Consider the following 21,953-nt stretch of genomic DNA (forward strand, 5'->3'; position numbering starts at 1 on the left):
TCAGCCCCTCTGTTTCACCCTCTCTGTTTCTCGCCCTCTATTTCCCGCCCTCTGATTCCACCCCTCTGTTTCAGCTCCTCTGTTTCAGCTCTTCTATTTCAGCCCCTCTGTTTCTCACCCTCTGCTTCAGACCCTCTGTATCTCACCCTCTGTTCCAGCACAAGTGTTTCAGCCCCTGTCTTTCTCGCCCTCTGTTTCAGCCCATCTGTTAGAGCCCCTCTGTTTCTCGCCCTCTGTTTCAGCCCCTCTGTTTTTCGCCCTGTTTCTCGCCCTCTGTTCCTCGCCCTCTGTTTCTGCCCCTCTATTTCTTGCCCTGTGTTTCAGCCCCTCTGTTTCTCACCCTCTGTTTCTTGCCCTCTGATTCTCGCCCTCTGTTTCAGCCATTCTGTTTCTTGCCCTCTGTTTCAGACCCTCTGTATCTCGCCCTCTGTTTCAGCCCAAGTGTTTCAGACCCTGTCATTCTCGCCCTCTGTTTCATCCCTTCTGTTTCCACCCCTCTGTTTCAGCCCCTTTGATTCAGCCCCTCTGTTTCTAGCACACTGTTTCAGTCCCCCTGTTTCTCGCCCTCTGTTTCAGCCCCTCTGTTTCAGATTCTCTGTCTCAGCCCCTGTGTTTCTCGCCCTCTGTTTCAGCCCCTCTGTTTCTCGCCTTGTGTTTCAGGCCCTCTGTTTCGAGCACACTGTTTCAGACCACCTGTTTCAGCCCCTCTGTTTCTTGCACTCTATTTCAGCCCCTCTGTTTCAGCCCCTCTGCTTTGCCCCCTCTGTTTCAGCCCCTCTGATTCTCACCCTCTGTTTCAGCCCCTCTGATTCTCACCCTCTGTTTTCCCCCTCTGTTTCTCACCCTCTGTTTCTCACCCTCTGTTTCTCACCCTCTGTTTCAGCCCCTCTGTTTCAGACCTTCTCTTTCAGCCCCTCTGTTTTTCGCCCTCTGTTTCAGCCCCTCAATTTCAGCCCCTCTGTTTCACCCTCTCTGTTTCTCGCCCTCTATTTCCCGCCCTCTGATTCCACCCCTCTGTTTCAGCTCCTCTGTTTCAGCTCTTCTATTTCAGCCCCTCTGTTTCTCACCCTCTGCTTCAGACCCTCTGTATCTCACCCTCTGTTCCAGCACAAGTGTTTCAGCCCCTGTCTTTCTCGCCCTCTGTTTCAGCCCATCTGTTAGAGCCCCTCTGTTTCTCGCCCTCTGTTTCAGCCCCTCTGTTTTTCGCCCTGTTTCTCGCCCTCTGTTCCTCGCCCTCTGTTTCTGCCCCTCTATTTCTTGCCCTGTGTTTCAGCCCCTCTGTTTCTCACCCTCTGTTTCTTGCCCTCTGATTCTCGTCCTCTGTTTCAGCCATTCTGTTTCTTGCCCTCTGTTTCAGACCCTCTGTATCTCGCCCTCTGTTTCAGCCCAAGTGTTTCAGACCCTGTCATTCTCGCCCTCTGTTTCATCCCTTCTGTTTCCACCCCTCTGTTTCAGCCCCTTTGATTCAGTCCCTCTTTTTCTCGCCTTCTGTTTCAGCCCCTCTGTTTCTCACCCTCTGCTTCAGACCCTCTGTATCTCGCCCTCTCTCCCAGCACAAGAGTTTCAGCCCCTGTCTTTCTCACCCTCTGTTTCAGCCCATCTGTTAGAGCCCCTCTGTTTCTCGCCCTCTGTTTCAAACCTCCTATTTCAGCCCCTCTGTTTCAGCCCCCCTGTTTCTTGCACTATGTTTCAGCCCCTGTGAATCTCGCCCTCTGTTTCTTGCCCTCTGTTTTAGCCCCTCTGTTTCCACTCCTCATTTTCTCAGTCTCTGTTTCACGCCCTCTGTTTCAGACCCTCTGTTTCAGCCCCTCTGTTTCAGCCCGCCGGTTTCACCCTCACTGTTTCTTGCCCTCTGTTTCAGACCCTCTGTTTCAGCCCCTCTGTTTCAGCCCGCCGGTTTCACCCTCACTGTTTCTTGCCCTCTGTTTCATGCCCTCTGTTTCATGCCCTCTGTTTCACGCCCTCTGTTTCCACGCCCATGTTTCACCTCGGCTGTTTCAGCCCCTCTGTTACAGCCCCTCTGTTTCAGCTCCTCTGTTTCAGCCCCACTGTTTCTCACTCTCTGTTTCATCCCCTCTGTTTCTCGCCATCTGTTTCAGCCCCTATGTTTCAGCCCCTCTGTTTCACGCCCTCTGTTTCAGCCCCTCTGTTTCAGCGCCTCTGTTTCAGCCCCTCTGTTACAGCCCCTCTGTTACAGCCCCTCTGTTTCAGCGCCTCTGTTTCAGCCCCTCTGTTACAGCCCCTCTGTTTCAGCGCCTCTGTTTCAGCTCCTCTGTTTCATCCCCTCTGTTTCTCGCCATCTGTTTCAGCCCCTATGTTTCAGCCCCTCTGTTTCTCGCCCTGTGTTTCAGGCCCTCTGTTTCTCACCCCTGTTTCAGACCTCCTGTTTTAGCCCCTCTATTTCAGCCCCTCTGTTTCAGACGTTCTGTTTCAGCCCCTCTGTTTCTTGCCCTCTGTTTCAGACCCTCTGTATCTCGCCCTCTCTTTCAGCCCAAGTGTTTCAGCCCCTGTCTTTCTCGCCCTCTGTTTCTCACCCTCTCTTTCAGCCCCTCTGTTTCTCGCCCTCTCTTTCAGCCCCTCTGTTTCTCCCACTCTGCTTCAGCACCTCTGTATCTCGCCCTCTGTTTCAGCCCAAGTGTTTCAGACCCTGCCGTTCTCGCCTTCTGTTTCATCGCTTCTGTTTCCACCCCTCTGTTTCAGCCCCTTTGATTCAGCCCCTCTGTTTCTAGCACACTGTTTCAGTCCCCCTGTTTCTCGCCCTCTGTTTCAGCCCCTCTGTTTCTCGCCCTCTGTTTCTCGCCCTCTGGTTCAGATCCTCTGTTTCAGCCCCTCTGTTTCTCGCCCTCTGTTTCTCACCCTCTGTTTCAACCCCTCTGTTTCAGCCCCTCTGTTTCTCGCCCTCTGATTCAGACCCTCTGTTTCAGCCCCCCTATTTCTTGCCGACTGTTTCTCGACCTCTGTTTCAGACCCTCCCTATTTCAGCCCCTCTGTTTCTTGCCCTCTGTTTCTTGCCCTCTGTTTCTCGCTCTCTGTTTCAGCTCCTCTGTTACTCACCATCTGTTTCAGCCCCACTGTTTCAGCCCTTCTGTTTCTCGCCCTCTGATTCAGCCCCATTGTTTCTCCCCATCTGTTTCACCCTCTCTGTTTTGCGCCCTCTGTTTCAGCCCCTCTATTTCAGCCCGGCTGTTTCAGCCCCTCTGTTTCAGCCCCTCTGTTTCAGCGCCTATGTTTCTCGCCCTGTGTTTCAGCCCCTCTGTTTCAGCCCCTCTGTTTCTCGCCCTCTGTTTCTCGCCCTCTGTTTCAGACCCTCTGTTTCAGCCCCTCTGTTTCTCCCCCTCTGTTTCTCCCCCTCTGTTTCTCCCCCTCTGTTTCTGCCCCTCTGTTTCAGTCACTCTGTTTCCTGCCCTCTGTTTCAGCCCCTCTGTTTCAGACCCTCTATTTCTCGCCCTCTGTTTCAGCCCCTCTGTTTCAGCCTCTCTGTTTCTCCCCCTCTGTTTCTCCCCCTCTGTTTCAGCCCCTCTGTTTCTCCCTCTCTGTTTCAGCCCCTCTGTTTCTCCCCCTCTGATTCTCCCGCGCTGTTTCAGCTCCTCTGTTTCAGCCGCTCTGTTTCAGCACCCCTGTTTCAGCTCCTGTGTTTCTCGCCCTCTGTTTCAGCTCCTCTTTTTCAACCCCAATGTTTCTTGCACTCTGTTTCAGCCCCTCTGTTTCTTGCCCTCTGTTTTTCCTCCTCTGTTTCTCACCCTATGTTTCAGACCATCTGTTTCAGACCCTCTGTTTCTTGCCGTCTGTTTCTCACCCTCTGTTTCTCGTCCTCTGCTTCATACCCTCTTTTTCAGCCTCTCTGTTTCTCGCCCACTGTTTCTCGCCTTTGAATCTTGTCAAACCTCACTTACTGTAAAATTCATTGTTAGTGCCCAAAATCTGACTGCCACTTCTATTTTCATCTGTGCAACTATCCCCTTCAACACTACCCAAAACGGACTATTTGTTTGAGAGAAGAATAGCCACTGGAAATTTCTGAACTACCTTGTTACCTTTCCTGACAGTCACCAATCTATCTGATTGATCCTGCTGTGTGACCAGCTCTGTAAATCTACTGGTCATAACACTCTATGTCTCTTGAATGCCCGTAGTGACATTTAGCCTAAAAAGAAGCTCTCAATAGCACCTTATATAAAAACTAACTACTCCTTCTTACCCACAGATTTTAATCTTAATCATATAAAAGATTTTAAAAAATTAAACATATAAATCATTTTAAAAATCAAGCTCTTCACTGAAATAATCAAAAAAATGCCTCCTCCTCAAATCTTCCAACAGTCAGCTTTCATTGTCCAGATTTTTAAAAAATCTCCAGACCATCCACATGTAGGCCTCTCCACAAGCGCTCCACTCTAAAAGTTTCAAAAACTAATTCAAAATAAAAAGTCTTATACTTTTGTTATATAATAACTCTAAGAAATCTACAAGAAAGCATGCCACTCAGGAGCTGCTCCAAAATTCACACGAGGAAACTGAAATCAAAAATGACCCTTGAGGAATATCAAGGAAGCAGAAAATAACTTATTCAAGAAAGTAGGAGGGTTGGCGAATAGAATTAAGCAGAATTACAAGGCATTTTAGTTGTATAATTAGGAGCAAGAAATGAAACAACATCACAGAGACCAGTATCCCATCACTAAGTCACCCTTGACTTACATGTGAAAAGTCTTTGACACTGGTCCAGCTGCCTCAGAGCCAGCTGTCAGGGTAAACAGAACCTCTGACACTCCTGTTTATATCTGTCAGCCAGAGCTCCCTGTTTGGGAGTGTTAAGCTGATCCAATCAGGGAACTCATATTCTATGCGGTTCACTTGGCTAACATTGTTAAAATCACTACAACGGGTAGCTAGGATAAGGATAGGTCCTCTCAAGGACAAAGGAAGGAATTTGTGTGGAGCAGAGAAACTGGATGAAGTCCTTAATGAGTACTTTGCATCGGTATTCACTAAGGAGAAGGACTTGGGTAATGGTAAGTTTAAAGAGAGGTATGTTGATATTCTGAGGTATGATGATACTCAGGTATGTCAATATTAAGAAGGAGGATGAGATGGATTTCTTGAAGAATGATAAGGTAGACAAGTCTGAAGAGCCCAATGGGATCTAATGCCGGATACTGAAGGAGGCACTGGAGGAGATTGATGAGCCCTTGATAGAAATGTTTGTATTCTCTTTAGCCACAGGCGAGTGCCCAGAAGACAGGAAAATAACCAAGATTGTTTCTTTTTTTTAAGAAGGGCAACCCCCCAGGGTAATCCAGGAAATTGTAGGCCAGTGAGCCTTACATCAGTGATAGAGAAACAGTTGAAGAAAATTCTTAGGGACCGAGAAGAACAGCATCTCACTTTCTGCTCGGGAATCCTGCAACCTTCTGGACCATGTCAAGTTCAATAATTTTAGGGCCTGAGCACCTTCTCCTCTCTTCTTGCCCCAACTCCCACACACCAGGCCCTGATGAAGGGGTTTTGTCCGAAACATCAATTTTCTTGCAGCACAGATGCTGCCTGACTGGCTGTGCTTTTCCAGCACCACTCTAATCTTGACCCTGTCCTCACATGGACTACTCCTACAAGCAACTCATTGTCAGCCACTAATGGTTCTCATTAGCAGCTATTCATTTTCCTCGGCTGACCTTTACCCACTCCTTTGTTCACCCAACTGTTTTTCTCTCCATCTGGGCTCCATCTCCACCTATCATTTACTCTTTCCCTCTCCCCCCAACCAATTTTCTAGCATATATACTAATATTTTTGAAGCTACAATCAGTTCTGAAGAAGGTCACTGGACCCAAAACATTAGCTCTGCTTTCTTTCCACTGATGCTGCCAGACCTGCTGAGTTCTTCCAGAAATGTCTGATTTAGTTTCTGATTTCCAGCATCCACAGTCCTTTGATTATTTTCTTTAGTGTTGTAACCCAAGGCAGTTATTTATCTGGTCAACCACTGAAGTAAACAATTAACATCACTGGACAGACAACAGCATGTCATCGTTGCTAGCTTCTGAAGAACTGTTGTAGATAATTAACCCTGCCTTGTGGTCTGGAATGTTTTGGTCTTCATAATTTTGATTTCCCTATCTATATTTTTCACCTCTTAATATTTGTGTCAATATGTCTGTTTTATTTGGGAACAAATGTCTGCTCACTTGAGAATTTAAAGGCTATTGTTTAAGTAACGTAACAGTAGAAAATCAAGGTTTTATTTTTCTCTGGTATTTGTTTTAAAAAGTGTGATTACAATAAATAGAGTTATTTTCCAATAAATGACAAAAACCTAGTGTGAACTGGTTTTGTCCAGGAAGCAGTCACTTGGCAAATTGATCACCTTAGCAGTTTAATTGGGTTATTACATATCTGCGTTGGCTTGTGAAACAATCAAGCTTGATTATTGGTGCACATTTCCCTGCTAAGTCAAAGCAGGAGTTGATGGGAAAGGGAAAATGAGACAGAAAATCACCCTACTTGCATTGAATGGCATAGCAAGCTTGAGAAATTAGACGACCTGCTGCTGCTCCTATTTCCTGACAACTTATGCTTTCCAATCAACCAGTAGAGTTGCCATAATGCAATTCTTGTGCAGGTGGGACTTAAACACAGTCCTCCTTGCTCAAAGATAGGAACACTATCACTGCACCACAAAAGCCTTGCCCAGCTTCTTGCATATGAAAATTGAGGCAATAATATTCAGCTGCAGTCAACAAGTGTCCTCTCTTTCAGAGAGATAGGGTCATTTCAGAGCTGAAGGTCAGCAAGAACATCTGATAGCCTTGCACACTATTCAGCCTCTCACATTTACTCAACTATCCAATGGCCTGGCTCGCACTAACATTCCCTACTACTTTCCTGTCAGGAAATGAGCATGGCTGGATCATGAATTATGAATCTGCCCTTGCACCCATAACCTGGTGCATCCCCATGAGTCTATGGTCTGAATGTTAGAATCAAAGATTCATAGAGCTTACGCAGTACAGAAAAGGCCCTTCAGCCTATGATGTCTGTACTGCCAAGGCTCAACTAAATCTTCACTAGTCCAACATCCCAGCACTTGGCCCATAGTCTTGAATGTTATGACATTTCATGTGCTCATCCAACTACTTTTTAATGATTGTGATATCTTCAGCCTCAACTCCCTTCTTAGGTAGTGTGTTCCAGATTCCCTTATCATCTTGTCATCTGTGTGTTTGACTACTAGGGGCAGCTGGTCGTGGCATTTAGTGGCTGGTTGATGTTTGTGGATGCGGATTGCTAGTTGTATGCCTGTTTGTCCTGTGTAGTGTTTCATGCAGTCTTTGCATGGAATCTTGTAAATTACTTTTATCTTGAACATGATGGATATAGGGTCTTTTATTGTGGTGAATTGTTGTCTGAGTATGGCTGTCGGTTTATGAGCTGTCATGGATCCAAATGGTTAGAGAAGTCTGGCTGTCAGTTTCAAGAGGTTTTTTATTAAGATAAGAGTGATTAGTGTGTTGGGTCATGGCAAGATCTTGCCGTGTTGTTTGTCTGTTAGCCATCTGCTGATGAAGTTGCAGGAATATCGATTGTTGATTAAGACTCTGTGTAGAGGTGTTCCTCTTCTTCTCTTCGCAAGTCAGGACAGCTACATTATAGCCGTTTCGAACAGGGCCCTAATGCAGCTTCTTTTGTGTGTTTGGATGGTTTGCTGTTGTAGTTCAGCATCTGGTCTGAGTGTGTGGCTTTTCTGAACACTTTGTGGTGCATTCACCATTTTATGTTCTCTCTACCTTACACAAACCTTGAATTTCTGATTGACCTGTGCTTTTATTTGTATGGTTGAGGCTGATGTAAAGCCTCAATTGCAGACATCAAAACCTTCCATTTCTCAAAGTAATTCACTGCCACCCTCATGACGATAGGCAGGGGGATGGACAAAGTGAGGTCTGCAAATGCTGGAGATCAGAGTCGAGAGTATGGTGCTGGAAAAGCACAGCAGGTCAGGCAGCATCCGAGGAGCAAGAGAACTGGCGTTTCAAGCATAAGCTCTTCATCAGGATGGACATATAAGGCTTATGGTCAGTAGGAGAAACGCTTTGGAGAAGGGTGAAGAGTTGCTATGGTAGGGTAAAAAGGAGATGACGTTGCTGTTGGAAAGATTGTAGGGAGAATGGTGGGAACAGAGGCATGGAAGGAGGTAATTTGAGGGGATTTAGAGGAACGGGAAGAGACGGCAGTAGACATCACAATGGGGTAGCTCTTGTCTTTATTCTCTCTAATAAAATTTATGAAGTGATATCTGAAAATAGATTACAATATGTTTTCTTTATCCTTCTAACAACCTTTTAGAAAATTATTGAAGACACTACACTTCTATCCACAACTTTTGTAAAAAGTAACACACATATTGTTGATTGTAAGAGGAAGATCTATAGAACCTATTCGCACACTGCTTTTAAAAATCCTTTGCAGCAAACATGCTTTGAATAGAAATCATTCATTTGAAAGTCCCTGTTATCATAGTGACTGGTTAAAGTCCAGTTAGAAACTAGGATAAGAGGGCATAGCCTTAAAATTAGGGGGAGCAGATTTAAGACTGAATTGCGGAGGAACTTCTTCACTCAGAGGGTTGTGAATTTGTGAAAATCCCTGCCCAGCGAAGTAGTTGAGGTTTCCTCATTGAATGTTTTTAAAGATAAGATGGATACTTTTTTGAACACTAAAGGAATTAAGGGTTATGGTGAGAGGGCAGGATAGTAAGGCTGAGGCCACAGAAAGATCTTATTGAATGGCGAGCAGGCTTAAAGGGCCAGATGGCCTACTCCTGCTCCTGATTCTTGTGTTCTTATGTTCTAACAGACAAAGTTCATCTGACAAAGAAGCAGCGCTCCAAAAGATTGTGATTTCAAATAAACCTGTTGGACAATAACCTGGCATCATATGACTTCTGACTTTGAAGAGGCAAGGTTTGAACAAGGGTAGTCAGCATGGCTTCATCAGAGGGAGGTCATGCAGAACAAATTGATTTTTTTTAGGACGATGTGGCCAGGTGAGTAGATGATGGTAGTGCAGTTGATGTAGCTTTTATGTGATTTAGCAAAGCCTTTGACAAGATCCCATACTGGAGACTTTTCAAGAAGGCAAATGCACATGGGATACAGGATAGTTTGATAAATTGGATTCAAAGTTGGCTCAGTTATAGGCAAGAGAGGATGATGACAGAAAGCTGCTTTATTGAGTGGAAGTCAATGTTCAGTGGTGGACAATGAGGATCTGTGCTGTGTCTCCTATTATTTGTCATTTACATAAATGACATTGACTGTATGGGGGGGAATGGATTAGTAAATTTATGAATGACATAAAGATTGTTCAGTGGTTAACAGTGAAGTTGAGTGTCTTAGGCTACAAGAAAGTATAAACAGGATGATCAAATGGGCAAATAAGTAGCAGTTGAAAAGTTTGAGATGATGCACTTTATAAGGAGTAATTTAACAAGGAAGAAGTCAATGAGCAGCATGACGCTAGGACATTCTATGAGACAAAATGACTTTGGCGTGTTTGTCCACAGATCTCTGAAGGAGAAAGGGCACGTTAGTAGGGGAGTGAAAAAGGTAGAGGGGACACTTGCCTTTATCAATCTAGGCATAAACTACAAAAGCAGAGAAGTCTTTTCTACCCAGAGAGTGGTAATAGCTTGAAATGTGCTGCCTGAGAGGTTATTAGAGGCGAGTTGGCTCACATCCTTTAAGAAGTACCTGAAGGAGCATTTGGCACATTTATAACATTCAAGTCTATGGACTAAATGCTGGTAAATGGGATTGGGCTGAGCTCAGGTGTTTCTAAACTTTTGCTGCAGACTCAATCGGCCAAAAAGCCTCTTTTGCACTGTGCAATTCTATGATTCTACAATTCTATGACTGCTCGAGAATAAGGACAAAATAAGTTGCAGATTTCAGATTTTTTCCACTTGAAAGGCTTATGGTGACATAATAGTTAAGTTCCAGGACTGGGAGTTGAAATGTCTTGTTTCATAATGTGGAGGTATAAATTCAAAATCTTCCACAGCAACTGAAAATTTAAATTTAATTAATAGATTAAATCTGGAAAAATACTAGTTCAGTAAAACTGACCATCAAAGTACTGGCTGATTGTTGCAAAATCCATTTACTTCATTCATGTTCTTTCAGAAAGGAAATCTGTTCTCAGTACATCGCCTGGCGTTTGAACGATTCCAGATCTACATCAATGTGGTGATTTGTAACTGCCTCAGAATGGCGTAGTAAGCCACGCAATAGAATTCAAAAAGGTAGTTCACTAGCTCCTCTCCAGGATAACCCAAACTTGGGGTCAGGGATAGAAATCATACCCCTTGATACAATGCCAAAACCATGCACTGTCGTTCCCCCCCCCCCCCACACTTGACCCATTTCAAGCACAGTATTCCCTACTCTTCACCTGAGCTCAGAGACCCCACCCCCACAAACCAAGCCCTGTAGGTCTCCCATTATTGTGTTCTGATGGAGCTCAATATTCCTATTTGGACAAGACAATAAATGTTGGCGTGGCAAGATACACGTCTCAGAAATGAGTATTTTTTTAAATAAGTTTGCGTGTAATAGAAATGGGTAATTTTGATATTTGGCCAGAATGGTGAATTATTCTATTTTGAGCTAACCCATTGTTCTAATCTCTATGTAGCAAGGTCCACCAGTCACAGGACTACTGAATCTTCTATTTCCACTGCCTCATCCATCAGCAGTGTTGGGAGTGGCTACAGTGAAGGCAGCACACCAGGAGGGGAATACAGTGTGTTCACTGCCCCACAAATGTAAGTTAATTAAATAATAAGTGTTAAATTACAAGAGTTTTACTATTTCATAATGAGATGTTTGGTATCTTCACTGAATGATACTGACTACTGAGTACATCACAAATGACAAGTATAATGGCATATATGAGAGACAGTGCTTTAGCGGTAATGTCACTGGATTTATAATCTAGAGATCCAGGTAAATACTTCTGCATGAATTTGAATCCCACTGCAGTAGATGATAAAATTTTAGTTCAATTAATAAATCTGGAATTAAAAGGTGATCATTAAACCATTGTCGTTAAAATCTATCTGCTTCACGGGAAAGGAAATTCTGCACTGTTTACCTGATCTGGCCAATTTGTGACTCCAAGTCTACAGTAATGTGATTGACTCATAAATATCTTCTAAAATTGCCATGCAAAATGTTCACTTGTATCTAAGCACTTCAAAGTCTGATAAAAGAAGGACAACCAGATAGGCCACTGGGCAGTGATGAAGACACTAGAAACAAAAGCAGCACACACAGTCCTGTTAATGTAGTTTGTCCTCCTGAATAACATTTGAGAGTTTGTAACAAAATTGGGAGACATGTCACTTAACAAGCTGACATAGTCTTTCTCTCAGAATCCTGCTTTATAGACCATTTCTCAAACATAAATATCAATGTTCCTTAAATGGCAGCACAGTGGTATACAGTCAAGAGGGAATTGCCTTGGGAGTTCACAACATTGACTCCGGACCCCAGGAATTCACCTGGCTTCAGGTGATTACCATCTACCATTTGCCTTTAGCTGATAAAGCATTATTATGAAAAGCTATTTGCTTGTACAAAACTTGACATTTCTAGAAGAAGATGCATTTTATCAAAACTTTTTGTTTTATACTCATCAGGACAGTTCACAAGAATAACAATTTTAAGGGACAAATCAACATTTATATTGTAAGAGAGAACAGTGCTGATTCATTAGTCAGTATCCTTTTCATTGTTAGAAGCATTTCCTTGGGAAATTCACCAGTAATTAATGGATGACAGTTAAGTGCCAGGCTTTGTTTAAATATTAAACCTGATAGATCGACTCTTATTGGTTAAGGCCTTGGCCTGAGAAATAAAACAACAAATGGCTGTCACCTATTTTGTTGAGTTGAAACAGAATTAGAGCCTGTTCATGTTTTTATATCTGCAAAGAACAAGCTGCATTCGAGTACATGCAAGTGCACCACAGTGTGAGTCCAACTACAACCACAGATTGGTTGTCAGCATATAATTTTTCACACGCTCAGGATTATGCAGCAAATGCTGTCCAATTGCTGAATGCTGGATACAGTGTTGTGCATTTTTTTAAACATAGCTTGGTTGGCTGTCATCCTAAATTTCATATACCACATTATTCATTTGTATGATAGGCAGAACTGTGATGAAAGGAGTATTATAAATATATTTACCTTTGACCTTGGATTATTGAATTTGAATTCATTGCATATGGGTTTTGTGTGTGTTTATAAGAGTTTAATGATTAACTTATAAGTATTTCTGTAGCCAGAGTGAAATTAAAAGTTATGCATGAGCCTACAGTTTAAAATGTCAGGGATTGACCATTTCTTTTGATTAGGGGGATCACCCATGGTTTGGATAAAACATTGGAACAAATTTTTTTGTTTCAGTTCTGCAAGGCTTTGACTGGATGTAAAAAGGAATTGCTCCAGAGAAAAGGAGTCACTCAGAAATGTTAGCAAGATGCTTATGTTGATGTAATGAGTTAGTAGATGTTCCATACTATTTCCATTTGCTCCATTTAACCATTAGTGTTTGGTTAAAACTCTGAAAAGATTATTTGAATCTGAGAAAATTTAAGCTCGGTTGTATGAAGGCTCCAGGAAGAGGTTAGCAAACTCTGAGGTCTGAGGTTGAAGCCATAGTTAAATTGATATCTATAGGAATGATAGTGAAGGCAGGTCTCTCTGGTCTGAGTATAGTAAAGAGGTACTTTTGGGATTAATAGGATTATAATTTTGCTGTGTATTTTGAAATCTTTAGATGTATGTTCTATTTAAATAATTTGGTTTATTCTATTTTATCTTCCATTTTTTGCATGATAACTATCTGTTTTATTATTAAAACCAATCTGCAGTATTGCGTGCTTAGGTTTCAGTGAGAGACCACCTCTTTGAAACCCAGAAAGAAACAAAATACAATCTATTCAGCGAGATATCAGTCTGGAATCTGACTGGTTCAGTAATATCATCTGCTGAGATCATAACAATTATGTCATTTGTGGAATTTTTGAACTTGCTGGGTTTCAGAGGTATCTGGTTATATGGTGGTTCCAGACATAAAGCAGTTCTCTTGTGGTGAAGTTTATTGCATGGAATTTGAATATGGTTTTGAACATTGCTAAGACTTTTCAGGTCGTGAAAGATGTAACAGTTCCTTGCTTGAAATTTTGACGAACTAAAATGACAAGGTAGAAGTAAAAGCAGGATATTATAAAGAACAAAAGAAGTAAACAAGAAAAGAGAACATAAAACATAGAATGTTACAGTGCAGTACAGGCCCTTTCGCCCTCGATGTTGCGTCGACCTGTAGAACCAATCTGAAGCCCATCTAACCTACACTATTACATTTTTGTCAGAAGTACAGCACAGCAACAGGCCCTTCGGCCCTCTAAATCTGTGCCAATCATCATGCCCTATCTAAACGACAAGAAATTCCTCCCTTGTTTAGTCCATTTCACTCTATTACCTCCCTATTCATGTAACCATCGAGATTTATCTTAAATGTTGCCAATGTGCCTGCTTCCACCACCTCTTCTGGCAGTGTGTTCCAGGCTCCTACCACTCTCTGTGTGAAAAACTTCTCTCTCACATCTCCCTTAAACTTTCCCTCTCTCAACTGTGCCCCCTTGTATTTGAAACTTCAACCCTGTGAAAAAGTCTCTATCTGTACCTGTCATAATTTTGTCACCCTCTATCAGATCTCCTCTCAGCTGTTGTCTTTCCAGTGAAAACAATTCTAGTCTTTTTAACCTTTCCTCACAGTCATTGCCCTTGAGACCAGACAACATCCTGGGAATCTTCTCTGCATTATCTTCAAAGCTTCCACATCCTTCTGGTAGTGTTGCAACTAAAACTACACACAATACTCCAAATGTAGCCTCACAAGGGTTTTTAAATAGCTGCAACATGCTTTGCCAACTCTTGTACTCCATGCCCTAACCGATGAACGCAAGCATGTCATCTGCCTTCTTAATCACCTTGGCCACCTGGGTTGCCACTTTTAGGGAACTGTGAACCTACATGCCCAGATCCATCTGTATGCTAATATTCCCAAGAGTTCTGCCATCTATAGTATAATTCATACCAAAATTTGATCGTCCAAAATGCATCACTTCATATTTGTCTGGATTAAACGCCATCTGCCATTTCTATGTCCAGGTCACCAATCTATCTATATCCTGTTATGTCCTTTCACAATTGTCGGCACTATCAGCAACTCCACCAATCTTCATGTCATCCACAAGCTTACTAATCAGACCACCCATATTTTCCTCCATATCATTTATAGATAACACAAGCAACAATGATCTAAGACTGATCCCTGTGGAACACCATTAGTTACCAGTCTCCATTCTGAAAAACATCCTTTCACCACTACCCTCTGTCTTCTCTAACTAAGCCAGTTTTATATCCATCTAGCCAGTCCACCCTGAATTCCATGTGATTTTAGCTTTTCTGCCTTACTAAAATCCATATAGACAACATTCACAGCCCTTCCATACTCAATTATCTGCAGTGGGAAGACAAAGCGTCAACTCACAGAACATGTCAGAGAACATCTCTGGAACACACAAACCAAACAACCCCAACGCCCTGTGGCTGACCACTTCAACTCCCCTTTCCGCTCCACCAAGGACATGCAAGTCCTGGGTTGCCTCCACCACCAAATTCTAGCCACCAAATGCCTGGAGGAAGAACACCTCATCATCTGCCTTGGGACCCTCCAACCAGATGGCATCAATGTCAATTTCATCAGTTTCCTCATCCCCCCTCCCCCCACCTCATCCCAGATCCAACCCTCCAACTCGGCACTGCCCTCTTGAACTGTCCCACCTATCCATCTTCCTCCTCACCTATTCACTCGACCCTCCAATCTGACCTATCACCATCACCGCATACCTGCATCTATCTGTCGCCTTCCCAGCTCCCTTCCCCCCAGCCACCCGCCCCCCCCTCTCCCCGGCTACTAACCCTCTAGAACCATGTCTGATCTTTGCTTCCTCAACCTTAAGTAAGCTTCATTCTTCCTCTTGACTAGATGTTCCATACCTCTTATCATCCAAGGTTCCTTCACCCTACTATTCCTTCCTTGCCTCAATGGGACAAACCTATCCCACACTCGCAGCAAGTGCTCCTTAATCAAACTCCATACTTCAGTTGTGCATTTACCTGAGAATATCTTTTCCCAAATTATGCTCCACATTTCCTGCCTAGAATCATAGAATTCCTATACTGTGGAAACAGGCCCTTTGGCCCAGCAAATCCATATATCCCTCCAAAGTGTATCCCACCCGGATGCATTCCCCTATTATTCTATATTTATCCATGACTAATGCACCTAACCTACACATCCCTGAACATTATGGGCAATTTAGCATGGCCAATTCACCTAACCTACACATTTTTGGCATTATAATAACGTTGTACTGGTATTGTGCTAACATTGTAATTCCCCCTCCCAAATTAAATTTCTTTGCCATACCAACTGCTCCTATCTCTCTCCATGGCTATAGTAAAAATCAGAGTTGTGATCATTATCTTCAAAATACTCTCCCAACGAGTGATCTGACAACTGACCTAGTTTGTTGCCAAGTACCAAATCCAATATGGTCTCCCCTGTAGTCAGCCTATCTATATACTGAGTCAGGAAACCTTCCTGGACACACCTGACAAAATCTGTTCAGATCATCATGATTTTGCTTTGCAAAACCATGTTGCCTCTGCTTGATTACCCCTTGAGTTTATCCAAGTGCCCTATCATAACTTCTTTAAGAATAGCTTCTAAACTTTTCCCAATGAAATTGTTAAGCTAACTGACCTGTAGTTTCATCTCTCCATTGTTGAATAAAGAACTACATTAACCACTGATCAATCTTCTGACCTGCCACCTATCTTTGCAGAGTCATAAATCTTTTCTTTGAGTTTAATACTATCTTTGTTTAGTTAACCACAGATAGTGGGTCCATTCTTTAGAATTTTCCTTATTCATTGGAATGTATTGATTCTGTGCTTTTTGGAATATCCCTGCTACTGCATCTCCATGACCTATACTTTGCCCTAAATTGTTATTTGCTCTTCACGAGCTCTGCTTTCATAATTGCCCTTGTTTAAATTCAAAACTGTCATCTTGGACCAACACTTCTCTTCTTGAAACTGAATGTAAAATGCAATCATATTATGGGTCACTGCTACACATAGGTACTTTCACTGTGAGATCAATAATTAATCCTATTTCATTGCTCAAAACTAGGTTGAGTATAGCCAGCTCTCTGGTTTATCCCATAACATGCTGGTGTCAGAAATTATACCTGAAAACATTTAATAAATTCCTCCTCTAGATAAAGGAACCTTGGATGACGAGAGCGGTGGAGCTTCTCGTCAAAAGGAAAAAGGTAGCTTACATAAGGTGGAGGAAGCTAGGGTCAAGCTCAGCTCTAGAGGATTACAGGCAGGCGAGGAAGGAGCTCAAAAATGGTCTGAGGAGAGCCAGGCGAGGGCACAAGAAAGGCTTGGCAGAATGGATTAGGGAGAACACAAAGGCATGTTACACTTATGTGAGGAATAAGAGAATGGTCAAAGAAAGAGTAGGGTCGATCAGGGATAGCATAGGGAATTTGTGTGTGGAGTCTGAGGAGGTAGGGGAAGCCCTAAATGAGTTGTTTGCTTCTGTATTTATGAAAGAAACGAACTTCGTAGTGAATGAAACCTTTGAAGAGCAGGGGTGCATGCTGGAGTGGATAGAGATAGAGGAAGCTGATGTGCTGAAAATTTTGTCAAACATTAAGATTGACAAGTCACCAGGCCTGGACCAGATTTGTCCTCGGCTGCTTTGGGAAACGAGAAATGCAATTGCTTCACCACTTGCGAAGATCTTTGCATCCTCACTCTCTACTGGAGTCGAACCTGAGGATTGAAGAGAGGCAAATGTAATTCCTCTCTTCAAGCAAGGAGATAGGGAAATCCCTGGCAATTACAGACCAGTAAGTCTCACGTCTGTCGTCTGCAAGGTGTTAGAAAGTATTCTGAGGGATAGGATTTATGACTATCTAGAAGAGCATGGCTTGATTAAATGCAGTCAACACGGCTTTGTGAGGGTCAGGTCATGCCTCACAAACTTATCGAGTTCTTTGAGGATGTGACTAGAAAGATTGATGAGGGTCGAGCTGTGGATGTGGTGTATATGGACTTCAGCAAGGCATTTGATAAGGTTCCCCATGGTAGGCTCATTCAGAAGGTCAGGAGGAATGGGATACAGGGGAACGTAGCTGTCTGGATACAGAATTGGCTGGCCAACAGAAGACAGCGAGTGGTAGTAGAAGGAAAATATTCTGCCTGGAAGTCTGTGGGGAGTGGTGTTCCACAGGGGTCTGTCCTTGGGCCTCTACTGTTTGTAATTTTTATTAATGACTTGGATGAGGGGATTGAAGGATGTGTCAGCAAGTTTGCAGATGACACAAAGGTTGGAGGTGTCGTTGACAGTATGGAGGGCTGTTGTAGGCTGCAGCAGGAAATTGACAGGATGCAGAGATGGGCTGAGAGGTGGCAGATGGAGTTCAACCTGGATAAATGTGAGGTGATGCATGTTGGAAGGCCAAATTTGAAAGCTGAGTACAGGATTAAGGATAGGATTCTTGGCAGTATGGAGGAACAGAGGGATCTTGATGTGCAGGTACATAGATCCTTTAAAATGGCCACCCAAGTGGAAAAGGTTGTTAAGAAAGCATATGGTGATTTGACTTTCATTAACGGGGGATTGAGTTTAAGAGTCATGAGATCTTGTCGCAGCTCTATAAAACTTTGGTTAGACCACACTTGGAATACTGCGTCCAGTTCTGGTCGCCCTATTATCGGAAAGATGCGGATGCTTTGGAGAGGGTTCAGAGGAGGTTTACCAGGATGCTGCCTGGACTGGAGGGCTTAGCTTATGAAGAGAGGTTGACTGAGTTCAGACTTTTTTCATTGGAGAAAAGGAGGAGGAGCGGGGACCTAATTGAGGTATACAAGATAATGAGAGGCATAGATAGAGTCGGTAGCCAGAGACTATTTCCCAGGGCAGAAATGACTAACACAAGGGGTCATAGTTTTAAGCTTGTGGGAGAAAGGTTTAGAGGGGATGTCAGAGGAGGGTTCTTTACACAGGGAGTTGTGAGAGCATGGAATGCGTTGCCAGCAGCAGTTGTGGAAGCAGGGTCATTGGGGACATTTAAGAGACTACTGGACATGCATATGGTGACAGAAATTTGAGGGTGCATACATGAGGATCAGTGGTCGGCACAACATCGTGGGCTGAAGGGCCCGTTCTGTGCTGCACTGTTCTATGTTCTATGTTCTAGTACTTTTCTATATCTGTTTTAATCAGTCATGGCATAGAGCATCGGAACACGAAGATAGAACATAGAACATAGAACATGACAATGCAGTACTGGCCCTTCGTCCCTCAATGTTGTTCTGATCTGTGAAACCAATCTGAAGCCCATCTAACCTACACAATTCCATTTTCGTCCATATGTCTATCCAATAACAATTGAAATGCCCTTAAAGTTGGCAACACTACTACTGTTGCAGGCAGTGCGTTCCATGCCCCTACTACTCTCTGAGTAAAGAAACTATCTCTGACATCTTCCTATATCTATCACCCCTCAATTTAAAGCTATGCCCTCTTGTGCTAGCCAATACCATCTGAGTTAAAATCTCTCACTGTCCACGCTATCTAACCTTCTGATTATATGTCCCAATTAAGTCACCTTTCAACCTTCTTCTCAGAGGGATTGAGTTGCAGCGCTACAAAATCCTGGTTCGACCACATTTGGAATATTGTTGCCCTTTTATAGGAAAGATGTGGAGGCTTTGGCGAGGGTGCAAAGGAGGTTTACCATGATGCAGCCTGGACTGGAGGGCTTGTCTTACAAGAGAGGTTGACTGAGTTCGGACTTTTCTTTCTGGAGAGAAGGAGGAAGAGAGGTGACCTGATCGAGGTATACAAGGTAGTGAGAGGTATGGATAGAGTCAATAGCCAGATATTTTTCCCCAGGGCAGGATTGAATGCCACAAGCAGTCATAGTTTTAAGGTATTAGGAGGAAGGTACAGAGGAGACGTCAGAGGTAGGTTATTTATGCAGAGAGCTGTGAGCACACGGAATGCATTGCCAGCAGTGGTAGTGGAAGCAGAGTCATTAGAGACATTTAAGCAACTGCTGGCATATACATGAACTGTCGTGAATTGAGGGGCATGTAGGTTAGGTTATTTAATTTTAGATTAGGATTAATCCTCGGCACAAAATTGTGGGCTGAAAGGCCTGTTCTGTGCTGTACTTGCCTATGTTCTATGTTTATGAGGCATAACCTACCCTTCACAAAACTGTGTTGATTATCCCTAATCAACTTATTCCTTTCGAGATGATTATAAATCCTATCTCTTATAACCTTTTCCAACATTTTATCCACAACCGAAGTAAGGCTCACTGATCTATAATTACCAGGGTTGTCTCTACTCCCCTTCTTGACCAGGGGAACCACATTTACTATCCTTCAGTCTTCTGGCACTATTTCTGAAGACAATGTCAATGTAAAGATCAAAGCCAAAGGCTCAGCAATCTCCTCCCTGGCTTCCCAAAGAATCCTAGGATAAATTCCATTTGGCCCAGGGGACTTAGCTATTTTTATCCTTTCCAGTATAGCTAACATCTCCTCATTGTGAATCTCAATCTCATTTAGTCTAGCAGCCTCTATTTCAGTATTCTTGCTAACATTGTCTTTTTCTAGCATGAATACTGATGAAAAATATCCATTTAGCACTTACCCTATCTCGTTTGACTTCTTGCACAACTTCCCACTACAATCCATGATTGGCCCTAATCTTACTCTAGTCATTCTTTTATTCCTGATATGCCGATAGAAAGCCTTAGGTTTTCCTTTGATCTTATCTGCCAATGACTTCTCATGTGCCCTCCTGGCTCTTCTTAACTCTTTCTTTAGGTCTTTCCTGGCTAACCTGTAACTCTCAAGTGCCTTAACTGAGCCTTCACATCGCATCTTAATGTAAGCGTTCTTCTTCTTCTCAACAAGATTGTGGGCGGCACGGTGGCACAGTGATTAGCACTGCTGCCTCACAGCGCCTGAGACCCGGGTTCAATTCCCGCCTCAGGCGACTGACTGTGTGGAGTTTGCACGTTCTCCCCGTGTCTGCGTGGGTTTCCTCCGGGTGCTCCGGTTTCCTCCCACAGTCCAAAGATGTGCAGGCCAGGTGAATTGGCCATGCTAAATTGCCCATAGTGTTAGGTAAGGGGTAAATGTAGATGTAGGGGTATGGGTGGGTTACGCTTCGGCGGGGCGGTGTGGACTTGTTGGGCCGAAGGGCCTGTTTCCACACTGTAAGTAATCTAATCTAATCTAATATTCAGTTGACTAGTAAACCATGGCTGCCGCGGTCGACAATTTCCTCCCTGCCTGACAGGTACATACTTACCAAGGACCTACAGTAGCTGTTCCTTGAATAAGCTTCACATTTCAACTGTGCCCATCCCCTGCAGTTTCCTTCCACATCCTATATGCATTGTAAATCTTGCCTAATCACATCATAATTGCCTTTCCCCCCGCTATAACTGTTGCCTTGTAGTATATACCTATCTCTTTCCATTGCTAAAGTAAATATAACTGAATTGTGGTCACTATCACCAAAGTGCTCACCTACTTCCAAGTCTAACATCTAGCTAAGTTTATTACCCAGGAGCAGATCTAATGTGGCCTCGCCCCTTGTTGGCCTGTCTACATACTGTGTTAGGAAACCCTCCTGCACACATTGGACAAAAACTGACCCATCTAATGTACTTGAACAATAGTATTCCCAAGTCAATATTTGGAAAGTTAAAGACCCCATAACAACCACTCTGTTACTATCAGTCCTATCCAGAATCATCTTTGCTAACCTTTCCCCTACATCTCTGGAACTATTTGGAAGCCAATAGAAAACTCTCAACAGGGTGACCTCTCCTTTCCTGTTTCTGACTTCAGCCCATACTACCTCAGGAGAAGAGTCCTCAAGCGTTCTTTCTCCAGCTGTAAAACTGTCCTGAATTTTGGTCTTAAATCCCCATCTCTCTTCCTACCTATGTCGTTGGTGCCTATGTGGACCATGACTTGAGGCTGCTCCCCCTCACCCTCAAGGATCCCGAAAACACGATCAGAGACATCACGAACCCGGGCACCTGGGAGGCAACACACCAACCATGGGTCTCTCTCATTCCCACAGAACCTCCTATCTGTCCCCAATGATTAATGCTCTTCTCCTCTTCCCCCTTCCCTTCTGAGCAACAGGGACAGACTTTGTGACAGAGATTTGTGCCCCATTGCTTACCCCTGGTTAGTCATCCACTCCAACAGCTTCTAAAATGATATACTTGCTGTTGAGGGGAACGGTCACAGAGATCCCTGCACTGCCCGCTGGTTCCCTTTTCATCCCCTGACAGTAAACCATCTGCCTTCTTCTTTTACTTGAGATGTGACTACCTCTCTGTAACTCTTCTCAATAACTCCATCCACCTCCCCAATGATCTGATGTTCATCCAACCCCAGCTCTAGTTCCCTAACACAATTCTCGAAGGGCTGGAGTTGGGTGCACTTCCCACAGATGCAGTCAGCAGGGACGCTGTGTTGACCCTTACCTCCCACATTCTGCTGGAGGGATGTTCAACTGCCCTAACCTCCATTTTAAATTCCCAATGAGACTACTGAAAACTAAAAAAAAAACTAGTTGACTAAATAAAAAACAATCTGGCACACAGAATTTTTTTTTGGTTTGAGGAGGAGGATGGGTGGAGGACTCTACCTGAGTAGTGTTTCAGGTAAAAGCAACAACCCAAATGTAAAGCCTCAT

The 21,953-nt window shown here is 43.6% G+C and overlaps 1 protein-coding gene across 7 annotated transcripts in view; it reads left to right on the top strand.

The window, feature by feature from the left end:
• Window positions 1–21,953, top strand: part of pcloa (piccolo presynaptic cytomatrix protein a) — a 603,113-nt gene that overhangs the window by 498,382 nt on the left and 82,778 nt on the right. For all 7 annotated transcript variants that reach the window (XM_072563105.1, XM_072563109.1, XM_072563107.1 and 4 more), the window contains one exon: window positions 10,693–10,822. In XM_072563105.1, the coding sequence (XP_072419206.1) occupies window positions 10,693–10,822 (130 nt within the window). The remainder of the gene's footprint in view (window positions 1–10,692; window positions 10,823–21,953) is intronic.

The sequence above is a fragment of the Chiloscyllium punctatum genome, chromosome 44 (genome assembly GCF_047496795.1).
Source record: "Chiloscyllium punctatum isolate Juve2018m chromosome 44, sChiPun1.3, whole genome shotgun sequence".
NCBI lineage: Eukaryota > Metazoa > Chordata > Chondrichthyes > Orectolobiformes > Hemiscylliidae > Chiloscyllium > Chiloscyllium punctatum.